The following is a 12226-nucleotide window of genomic DNA, read 5'->3' as shown; positions in this document are numbered from 1 at the left end:
AGTCCCAGGATGTGCTTTGTTTCAGGCCTGCGAGAGCAGCAAGCTCTCGACCCAGGGGTCCAGAAACATGTCTGGTGGTGGCAGCCTAAGCAGCCACTCAGTAAGGTCACTAGGAGTTGGTCGAATTTCAGGGGGCATCTCTAAGATGCCCTCAGTTGTGCATTTTACATTAAATCCCACACTGGCATCAGTGTGGGATTTAATGTGCTGAGAAGTTTGATACCAAACTTCCCAGTCTTCAGTGTAGCCATTCTGGTGCTGTGGAGTTCGTAATGACAAACTCCCAGCACCATATACTCTTTAATGGCAGCCCTGCACTTACAGTGCCCAGGAATGGATTTGGGCACTGTAGGGGTACAGGGCTCATGCACTTGTACCCTCACCACTGGCATAGGGCACCCGGCTAGAGGGGTGACTGATGTGTGTCAGGGAAGTGGTTTGTGGGGATGGCACACAGGGATGTGTGCCATGTTGACTCTTCACTTTGTTCTGCACCAAGGCACTCAGTCTGCAAAGGCAGTGTGTGATTGTCAGGGTACAGGGCGTCTGAGCGTGGCACAATAAGTGCTGCAGCCCTTAGAGGCCTTCTCTGGTCACAGTGCCCTGGGTACCTGTGGTACCATCTACCAGGGGCGACATGTGGCCAGAGATGCCAATTGGGTTTAGGCTTCAATGCAGTTTTAGGGAAGGAACATAGGCCCTGGGTACCTGATTAGCAGCAGCCCAGGGAACACTGTCGAAGAACATCAACAATGCAGCAAAAAGTGGGGGCATACCATGCAAGAAAGAGGGCACGTAATCACGCCCCTCCAGTGGGGGGGGGGGGGGGGGGTTTAGGAGCCTGTCCCTGGTTCGTTGGGTCCCCCCATCCTCAAGATGGCGGGGACACGGAGTTGTGCATCACCTTGCTTCCCCCACCTGAGGGGTGGAGTTGGCAGAGGTGGGCACACCGCTCTCTCTCACTTGTTTTTCCCACCGGTTCTCCCGCCCAAAGTAGGGAGTAGAACCAGTGGGGGCCAGTAGGAAGCTCTCAGAGGTGGCATGCCTTTGAAGCTTCCGCTTCATGAACCCTGCCCATCCTGGGAGAGCAAACTTGGTACCTCGTCCCAGGATGTGCATTGTTTCAGGCCCCCGGAAGCAGCAAGCAGTTTGGTATCAAACTTCCCAGTTTTTAATGCAGCCATTATGGTGCTGTGGAGTTCGTAATGACAAACTCCCAGCACCATATACTCTTAATGGCAGCACTGCAGTTACAATGCCCGAGAATGGACTTGGGCACTGTAGGGGCACAGGGCTCATGCCCTTGTGCCCTCACCACTGGCATAGTGCACCCAACTGGAGGGGGGGCTGATCTAGGGCAGGGCAGTGCTTTGTGGGCATGGCACACAGGGATGTGTGCCATGTCGACTTTTCACTTCTTTCTTCACCAAGACACACAACCTGCAAAGGCAGTGTGTGTGTGTGTGTGAAAAGGTGCAGGGCCTTTAAGAGTGGCACAGTAAGTGCTGCAGCACTTAGGAGCCTTCCCTGGTCCCATGCCCTGGGTACCTGTGGTTCCATTTACCAGGGACCCACCTGTGTCCAGGGATGCCAATTGGGTTAGTTTTGGGGGAAAACACAGGCCATGGGAACCTGATTGGCAGGGACCGAGGGCATACCAAGAAAAAGTGCATCAGTAGTCTGGTAAAAAGTAGGGGGGGGGTTACTGCAACCGAAAACAGCTTTCCTACACCTCCTCCCCCAGGATGAACGAGGTCCACGAACGGGAAGCTTCAAAGGCTTGCTGCCTTTGTGAGCTGACCCAGCCATTTGCTGCTCCCAGCAACTGGCCCCCCACCGGTTCTAACCCCCACTTTGGGAGGGAGAATCGGCGGGAAAACCAAGGTTGGAGGATAGTTGTGTGCCCACCTTTGCCAATCCCACCCCTCAGGTGGGGGAGGCGAGGTGAAGTACAACTCTGTCCCCACCATCTTGAAGATGGGGGGACCCAGCCAACCAGAGTGAGGCTTATGCCCCCCTCCCACTGGAGGGTGGCATATTAGGGGGTGTACCCACCCCAAAGAAGGGACCCATCGTTCCCAAACTTTACCTACCTGAAACGCCCCTAAATTTAGTATTTAGGGGCTACCCCGAACCTTGCCTCCTCAGACATGCAAGAATAAGAAGGACCGAAGAGCCGTAGTGAAGGAAGAAGAGGATGACACCAACTGACTACCTTGGCCCAAGCCCTACCGGCCTGTTCCGACCTCAACCTGGTCCAGCGGAATCCCAGCGTGTCCTGCAGTCAGAAGCCCCCCCAGAACTCAGAGGACCTTCCCTCCAAAGACTCACGTGAACACTGGACTTGTTCTAGAAACCAGACTCTGGCTCTTGTCAAATCTGTGGTTTGGCATCACTCTGCACCCGACGCCCACGGCCCGAGTTCGAGTGGCCCAACACCACAAGAAGGTCTCCCCGTCGATCCTGACCTGGGATCCGGTGATCCCTGACCTGCTTAAAGCCTCCTGACCACACCTTGCAGCCTCTATCTGGAGGGTCGCCGCGACTAGAGTTGGTAAGGAAATCCGATGCCTAAAGACACCCCTGCACCTGACGCCCCACGGCCTTGAGTAGCCCAACCGACGGCGTCCAGGCACCCACCAGCTTCCCAACTTGCTTCTCCAACTGGTGGTCGCCTCCAGAAAGTCTTCGTGCTTGAGCCTGCAGTGTTTGTTCTGACTGGAGATTCCTCATTGAAACTAACAGGGCACCCAACGCCGATGCTGCACCCGGCCACCCCTGTGCCACTGTGGGTGCTCCTTGTGTGCTAACTCGGATCCCCCCTTGCCCTGAGCTTAACCCTAGGAGCTTTGCTTCCTCAACCTTGTGGCCTGCCCGAGAGCAGCCACCAACTGACAGCCCCCTGAGCCCCATAGGGTAACATTGGGCCTCAGCACTCTGTCCCGGCCACCCCAGTGCCACTGAGGGTTCTTTTTTGAGTGCATCCTTGGCTCTGGGGGAACCTTGGTTCTAACCCCAGAAACTCAACCCTAAAAAACGTTTACTTACCTGCAAACTGATAACCCTCATTTTTCCCAATTGGATTGAATTGACTTTTTCCCTCTGAAGTGTTGAAAAGTGTTTGTATGGAAATCGAAGTATCTGTTATATTGCAAAACTGTTATACCTACCTTTCATCCAGGAAATGTCTCAATGTGATATCTAGGCCTATCACACGGAGATAAAGATTCTACAAACGTTTATCAGTCATTTTCATTCAGGTTGCTTGTGTCTATCAACCTGCCTTGACAAGTAAAATGTTTACTTACCTGTGCAAAGTCCTGCTTAGTTCTAAAATTAAATACAATAAAGGAACATTTTTGATACAAACAGTTGGTCTGAGTTTAGTCTTCGCGTGTGTGACATCATTTCATGCCTGAGTGTGTACAATAAATGCTTAACACTACCCTCTGATATAGCCTTACTGCTCAACCACTCTACCACAAATAGAGAATAAGGTATTATCTACTTTTACCTCTGTATACCCTTGGGGATCCACTAGACTCTGTGCACACTATACGTACTTTGGTATAGTATATACAGAGCCAGCTTCCTGCACATGGCACACAGGGATGTGTGGCTTGTCGTTTTTTCATTTTTGTCTGCACCAAGTCACGCAGACTACAATAGCATACTTGCATGTGCTTGGTGAGGGGTCCCTTAGGGTAGCGCAATTCCTTAGGAGACCCTCTTTAGTACTTCAGGCCCAAGGTACCAGAGTACCGTTTACTGGGGACATACAGAGAGTGCTGAAGGGTTTTGCCAATTGGGGGAACAATTGTACATTTTTAGGGAAAGAACACTGGTACAGGGAACCTGGTTAGCAGGATCACAGTACACTTCAGTCAAAGTTGCATCCAATACCAGGCAAAAAGTGGTTTTGGGGGGTTACTGCAACAAAACCCAGTTTCCTACACAATGTCACAGCTGACTCCTTTGCAGAATTTGCCTTTTATCAGATCCATCCTGGATACGGTGTGATTCCAAGCTTTTCCCTTATAGTGAAATGTCCAGGATATTCAGGCGGTTAATATGATGTTGAGGGAGGGAGGCTGGTACTACAGGGATTGTTGACCTCCTGCTTTTTGCTGGTCGAGTATGCCAGATGGCACATGGGGGCTCTGCAGTGGGATCTGAAACCCTAGTGGTTGAAACGCCAGGGGAATTGATTAGACTCCATCCAGTTTTCAATAGACAGTGCAAAAATCTGCAATGAGTGCTGCTAAACCGCTATTGGGCCATAGGCAAATTCCTCTACTTATCCCACCCAGAACTGACCGTGGTGACTGGTGCATCGCCTCTGGGTAGAGAAGGCCATCTGGGAGTGGAGGAAGTCAGCTTTCAAAGGAAGGTTGGTACTGGTCTTTGGAGATAACACCACCCCCATGTGGTACTGTAACAATCAGGATGTGGTAGTGTCTTGGCTCCTGTGCAGGAGGCCCTACGCCTTTGAAAGTAGCTGAATCTTTAGGACATTTCTCAGGTCCTGAACCATCTGACTAGATCTCTTAACGCAGGGCTAACTAACTCACCTGCCGGTTAGGTGGTCCAGGGTGTCTTCCAGCACGGTTCGATTGTTTTGTCTCCTCAGAGAAGACACAATATTAGCCCTTTGTGCAGTGGAGTTCACAATACTGCGCTCTCTTGTAGATGCATTCCGCTTAGAGTGGAGCTCAAAACTCCTATATACATTACCACCTCTACTCCTCCAGGCTCAAATTCTGAAGAAGTTAAAGAATGACCTGGCCCAAGTAATATTAGTGACTCTGGATTGGGTGAGGGGAGAGGGGTATGCAGACGATCTGGGCATCAGTGCTCCAATCATGCTACCCCTTAGAGAGCATCTGCTGTTGCAACAATAGAGCAGGGTCCTGCACCTGGGCCTGTGCAATCTGCACCTCTATGTGTTGAGGTGGAGTGGCAGCAGTTGCTTTCCATTGATCTCCTTCCTGAGACTGTTGATGATGTCTTGGCAGTTAGGTGCCCTTCAACGAAGTGAGTGTACGCCGGGCGCTGGGACAAGTTTGTGGCTTGGTGCAGTGCCTCCCAGATAGAACTGTACATAGCAAACTTTCGTAAGTGTTGTTGTTTGTTTTTTACCACGCTAGAACTTGCATTGGGCACTGTTAAAAGCTATTTGTCAGCTCTTTTGGCTTTTTTGTGGTTGCTGGAACTGCCTACCTTGTTCAAATCAACCATTATGAAGCGATTTCCTAAAGGTTTACAATTCATGTTTCCACCAAAGTCTTTTGTGGTGCCATAATGAGACTTTAATTTGGCTCTTACCTTTTTAATGTGTACTCCTTTTAAACAAATGCACAGCTGTCCACTAAATCGTTTGATTCTGAAAACAGTCTTCTTGATTGCCATGACGTCCGCTTGGCGGACGAGCAAGCTTCGGGGACTCTCGGTCCAGCCGACTTGCACAACATTTTATCCAGACAAACTGGTGTTGAGAACTCAAGCCGCATTCCTGCCAAAAGTAGTACCAACTTTTCATGGCCGGCATGCTTGACCCGACCAACATTCTTTGCTATGCCTTATTCGTCAAAATAGGAAGAAAGACTGCATTGCTTGGACCACAAGAGAGCCCTCAGTTACTACATGAATCATGCCAAGATTCACCGATTGGGTGATCAGTTCTTTGTGGGTTTTTTAGGTCATAAAAGGCATGGTAGTGCAGAAAACAATCATCTTAGGTGGATAGTTCTCCACATTAAAATCTTCTACTTTGCAGCTAAGAAGCAGTCCCCAACAGGTTACGGCTAATTCTAGGTTACAGGCTGCTACTACTGCATCTGCACGTGGAGTGCCTGTCCTGGGTAGCTGTTAGGCTGCTATGTGGGCATTGGTCCACATATTCATGAAGCACTACTATCTCAGCATTCAGGTCTGTAGGGATGGGCATTTTGCCCTTTCTTTCCTGCAGAAATCTTTGGTCTGAGCCCCAGGTTGCACCACCACCACCTTTGATAGAGTATGGCTTTGGCATCTACCCACAAGGTGAGGAATATGTGGTTAGAAGTATTTATCAGAACAAGTTACTTACTTTCGATATGTCTTTTTGGTGGCTACTCTACCTGACTAACCCCAGATTCCTCACCGCCCTCTCACCTCCGTGTTCCGTGTAATAGGATCTTTTCCATCAAAAAGGTCATATAAATACTTAGAAGTAAGTTAAACAGAAGCATCACTCTAAAAACTGATCATACAAAATGAGGTCTTTTACTACAGATGGGGTGGAGCCCTAAGAAGATTTTACTGTAACATAAACGCCAAGCATACCCAGTAAAGGCTCTTTCACCAAATCTCTTTTATCTCCATATGTGAGCAAGAGGGTGGCAAGCAAGCATAGTCCGTATTTTATCGCTGTGCATCTTGCTTTTTAACATATGATTGTCCATGGTTGAAAACCTCAACCCTTCCTGTACCTATCACTTGACGGACTGTCTAGAAGACTGGATCCATTGGGACCAAGCAATTTTCACCTCTGCATACAAATACAATTAGTCTTTTGGTAGAGTCTAACCACATTTTTGGTAATAGACCAGTGCACCAACATGTTCCACCAACACATTCAGCAAAACTGGCTCTTGGTTGTCTTTATTTGTTGTTTTAGCTTGGGCAGGTGATTGCGTAACCCACTACTTTTGGCGAGCTTTGTCCAGTCCCCAGAAGAGCAGTGCACCTTGGGGAACCTGAACAGAGTGTCACTGTACAAAACTGTACAAAACCTAAAACCGTCTTTTAAAGAACCTCATATCACCTGAGAATATTAACCGTGGAAATTTTAGGTTTTTGAGACATTTTAGTCTGTCATGTTCCAACCCTATATGGCAGCAGATAATGGAACAAATACCAACTTTGGATTGCCAGAAAGCTTCAAGGCACATCCTCCAGACTGGGCTGGAAGCTGTGGATTCAGTGACACCACCTGAGGAATCTGTAGCTGTGCACAGAAGACTCTCTTGGGTGAGTTCTACCACTTTCTCCAAATAAATTATTAAACATACCTCTTTATCGGCAAGGTCATTAGTGATTTAGGCATTTCTTCTCTAAAACTGTCTGTGCGCCAATTGTAAATATTCAGGGTTTTCTAGAAAAGCGAATACCAGATTGTCTCATATCTTTCTTATAAGTCCCTAGTATATGGTACAAGAGATGCCCAAGGCTCCGAAGTTAAATGTCACTAGTGGTCTGCAGCACCTAATGGGCCATCACTACAGTGACCATGTGAAAGCGTGACTCTAGGCCCGCCACTGCAGACAAGTTGGACAATTTGAAACCTGACAACTCGACATGGCAATATAAAAAGGAAGTTTTTGACCTGGCAAACGGTTTAACATTTTTAAGCCACTCCAGGGAAGGCCCTGGTAGCCAACCAGGCAGGGAGCTTAATATTAAAAAGAAGGCCATGTTCTTTTGTGCTTAACATGCCCTGAGCAAAAACTAGAGGAACCTGTCCCCTTAAAGTAGAGCTGCCATGAATGCCTGCCCTGTGTTGAACAACAAAGTGCCTGCTGGGCTACCGAGTCCTGACCTGCCCGAGCGGTTCCCAAGTCCGTGAGATCCGTGGCTGATGTCGGAGTGGACTCTTGTTGCCCTGCAAGAAAGAAACGCCTACAGGCAACTGCTCAGGACCGCTTGAACCGGGAGACCGGTTGACCAGTGGCGACTAGACCTGCACTGAACTCCCCCATGCACCGTAGAAGACAGAGACCTGAGGCGACAGACAACCCCCTGATGCTTGTGGATACCAAGGTGGCCCCAGGAATACTCACTGTATCTTTCTAGCGTATCCAGCATATTTAGCATCGCTGTATCCCCAGCATTGCGACTACTTCTAGACTAGACCTTGTTAAAGAAAGAAAAAACACGCAGGACCTTAAGACTGCTGAAAGGGCGACAGGTAACTGTCTCCCTAGACCTAAGTGTTCCCTATGTCTGGCTCCCACTGTGGTGTAGCCCATCCAAGTTAAAAGTAGTAGCCCTACTTGCCAGGTAACTAGGAACTGATCAACCGTTTGCAATGATCTATTGCATCTCTTCAAACATTTGCTTGCCTTTGAAAAATCATCTCTCCGGTTTCCCTTGATAGTTTTTTTTTCATTTTGGAGTCCAATTTAAGATGATAAAATATGCTCTATTTTTATAAATTGGTGTCGTATTTTTATTGTATTGGGTATCTTGCTTATTACCTGTTTGGGGACTTCTAAATGTTTTAAACATGTTCTTTTGACTAAGCTTGAATGTTCTGTACGACAGCTACCCATGACTGATGTCAAGGATTTGTCAAAGAACCTTCCTGAACCTGATAGAGATTATGACATTATTACATGGTGAGGTCTTCAAACACCACCACATAATAATCCACTTTCCTACAGATTTCTTTAAGCCACCTGAGAGATATAGGAAAGCAGTGGTTCATGTGCGTTGAAGGCTCCAAAGTTCTCATGTGAATCAATGAAATATGTAATTCTAATGAACTATTGTTGCAGATCAGTATTTTTTCATTTGTGCAACCATTGTGCATGCTGAAGTATTGCTGGATACTGTGGTGATTACACACTGCTGAACTAGTTTCCTGTTTCTCCTAGTCTGCTGGCCGTCTGATGCGCGCCATCTTTGAAATCGTGCTGAACCGTGGTTGGGCCCAACTTACTGATAAGACGCTGAATCTGTGCAAAATGATTGACAAGCGTATGTAAGTAAATACTAAGGCTATGTTTGGATCTTTTATTAGTTATAGTGGATAAGCACCTACCTCACCACACTTTCTTTCTTCTTGTGGGTGCTAAAACAACAAGGTGATGGATGGAATGCTTGAATCAATCTCAGCCACTTGCATCGGCTCTGGGCTGTACCTCAAGCCATCGTTTTTTGCACACAATGCCACCTCAGTTTGGACCCAGCCACATGAAAATCAGTCTTGACCCTGCTCCTCCTGGGAACAAATCAAAATCAAATCAAGTGTTAAGTGCGACTACTCACCCGTAAGAGTCTCAAGGCGCTTGGGGGCGTGGGGGGTTCGCAGGTTCCAGTCCATCAAGGAGTGGGGGGGGGGGGTGGTCTGTCGAGTCTGAACTGCCAGGCCAGGTCTTCCCTGAACCAGAACATAAGCAGCCTAGGACCGGTTTCGACCTAGGGTCAAAACTGATTTGCTGGGTACAAACTGAAGTGGCATGGTGTACAAAATAAAGATGGATAGGGATGCAGCCCAGAGTGATTTCCAGTGACTGAGATTAATTCGAGCATTCCAACCATCAGTTTTGTATACTCATTTTGTCGACCTAAGTGGGACGGGTGTGCCCAGACGTGGAACCTGCGCCCATTGTGTCACTGGAACTAAGCAATACCCAGCTGATGAGCCCGTAACTGGGGCAAAACCAGTCCTGATTTGCAAGTGTTCCAGATCAGGGAGGACCTGGCTTGGCAGTTCGGGCTGAACTGTTCCTACTGGAGCAAGGTGAAGACTAATTTGCATATAGCTGGGTCCAAACTGAGGTGGCAAGGTGTGCAAATTATTTATGGAATGGTACGTGTCCCATAGTGATTACCAGTGGCTGAGATCAATTCAAGCATTCCATCACAGTTTGGTATACTTATTTTTTTCTTGCAGGTGGCAGTCCATGTGTCCTCTGCGCCAGTTCCGCAAGCTCCCAGAAGAGGTGGTAAAGAAAATTGAGAAGAAAAACTTTCCCTTCGAACGTTTGTACGACCTCAATCATAATGAAATTGGTAAGTTAGGGAGGTCGTCATACCTCCTAATAATGAGCGTTCGTAAATGGTTTTATGTAGTCCATAGACACATACACTTTTATAAGTACTAGAATAGTTGAGTGGCAGTCTGCTTTTCCTCCTCCATATGTAGGTACGTTAACTTTTGTTCAACATCATGCTTTTGGCTCTCGCCAGGATTCAGCTTTACCCAGATTGTGGAAAAAGCTGAACCTTTTGACAGCGCCAGAATCTGCCTCTCAAGCTCATTTTCAAATGAAAAACATAATTGTGAATAGCCTATATCGTGCTTACTCTAGTCTCTCTACTCAAGATTTAAATCACTGACTGGCAAGAGTCTCGGTTAACTACCTAGATTTTGGCTTAAAAAACGATCTCAGTCATTGGTTTGCAGTCAGGAAGGAGTACTAGGATTCAGTGCAAAAGCAAGTGGAGCATGTTTGCTGTTGAGGTGTTTATATCAATCTATTTTCATGACTACATTATAAAGTACGGAAACAGGGATTTAAATTGACCCTTTAAAAATATTGCACTACCTTTGTGGGATTATCACAAACATTCCCAATATGTCATTGGCTTGATGTGTATTACCTTCCATTAGATAACCGCTGCATCATGAGATCTCCTTTATGGATAAGCTTCTCATCTCGAAAAGCGGCTTCTTATTGGCAACCACATCTGCTGGGTTAATGTATTAGACTGAAGTTAATGCAAGTTTTAAACTTCGCAGGCTCTCCTGAACACAAGGTCGTTTTGCAGCGTGAATCTTTCTGGATTTACTATGCTGTGCATTATTCCGCCATCTTGTGGTTGGGTCTGGAATCGTAGTATTTACTCTCTCTTTTTTTTTCCCGTGGCCCACGTGGGTGGTGACGTCCCACCATTTGGTGTCCTTCGTGACGTCGGCGTGCTTTCTGCGGAAGCTCCCACCTTTGGTCGCCATCTTCAGATTCTTTTTTCCGCCGTTGGGTCTGGATGGTTACCGAAGAGTTCCAGAGTTTTTGGAAGAGGAATCAAGAAAAATCGAAGAAAATCAACGAAAATAAAGTTTTCAGTGACACCGGAGTGCAGGTCAGGTAACCAGAGCGACGAGGGAGAAGTTTGGCGACCAAAACCTCGACGTTCGACGAAGGATGCGCTTGCAGGGGGCACCCTGAGCACGGGGATGGACAAAACACCGTTCAAGTTTTGCACCAATTGCCACCACAAGTACGCCCAGAAGGATCAACATCCAGTCTGCAACCTCTGCCTGCCGCTCGGCCACAGCAGCGAAGACTGCAATGCCTGTTCGGCTTTAACACCGAAGACCCTCAGAGTAAGGGAGAGGCATAGAAGGGCGGACCACAACATGCGGGGCCAGGGGCCACCTCCACCTCCATCGCTCCGGGACTTGGGTCTCTCCAGTGGAGAGGAGGACAACATCGCCGAAGGACTAGAGGACTGCACGGTCGTCGAGGTCCATAAGAAGACGTCGAAGGAGGTAAGGGGGGAGTCGACCCCTAAACACTCGGGTGACACTCGAAAGAGTGAAGCAAAAGCCCCGAGCGACACTCACAGAAGTGAAGCAAAGTCCTCGAAGGGAGCTCTGCCGTCGAAACACTCAATGAAAGCAACAGCTACCAGGGACAGTCAACCGAGCGGATCCTCCAAAAAGGACTCCCAATCGGCAAAAGCCGTCGAAAAACAAAGTTCGTCGAAGGTTCCCCTCGAAAATGACACCTCGGCGCCGAGAAAAGAAGGGTCGTTGTCGACGGCCACGAAGAGAAGCGCTCCAACCCTCGACGCCGAACATGCCGCAGAGATGGAAAGGAAGAAGAGGAGGCTCGAGACCGAAATGGCGAGCATCCTTCAGCGAAACAAGGACGAGAAGATGAGCCAATTCACCATCCCGCGGTCGAAGTCGAAAGAGACGACGACGCGGAACCCCCGAAAACTCCCGAACCGGTCGAGGAACTCGGGACAAAGACTACTATTTAGAGGGAGAAGGCGACGAAGATCTGCAGTCCTACCGGGACTCGACGTCCTCGGAGGCACACGACGTGGAATGGCAAGATCTCGACGCCGAATCGCCGGAAGAGGGCGTAGACACTTACCCTTCGAGGCCCTCGCCACCAGACGACATAGGGGTCTACAACATGGTCGTGTGCAGTAGGTTGCACAGACTTATGGGGTGAAAATGGAGGAAGAGAAGCCAAAATCATGTTTGTTCCTGGAAACTCTACTTCCACAACAAACGAGGAGCCAATTCCTGCCCATGCTCACTAGTGTGCTGGACCAAGGAAGCAAGGCCTTTAAGGAGCCTGCAACATGCAAAGCTGTGACCCCCTGGGACTGAGAAGAAATACAAACATTCTTTACAGGACCCTGCATACATCCAAGGTTCAGTGCCAGCCGACTCCATAATTGCAGCAACAGCTAGGAAGAGGGTCAATGTACCCACTAATGCCGG

The 12226-nt window shown here is 48.3% G+C and overlaps 1 protein-coding gene across 1 annotated transcript in view; it reads left to right on the top strand.

Annotated features, from left to right (window-relative positions):
- SNRNP200 (small nuclear ribonucleoprotein U5 subunit 200) overlaps window positions 1-12226 on the top strand; it is a 468968-nt gene that overhangs the window by 270341 nt on the left and 186401 nt on the right. Inside the window, exons 25-26 of the mRNA XM_085634342.1 lie at window positions 8637-8743; window positions 9659-9777. Coding sequence (XP_085490468.1) covers window positions 8637-8743; window positions 9659-9777 — 226 coding nt within the window. The remainder of the gene's footprint in view (window positions 1-8636; window positions 8744-9658; window positions 9778-12226) is intronic.

This window comes from Triturus cristatus, chromosome 11, assembly GCF_964204655.1.
Source record: "Triturus cristatus chromosome 11, aTriCri1.1, whole genome shotgun sequence".
Lineage (NCBI taxonomy): Eukaryota > Metazoa > Chordata > Amphibia > Caudata > Salamandridae > Triturus > Triturus cristatus.
This window is presented reverse-complemented; position numbering and strand designations above follow the sequence as displayed.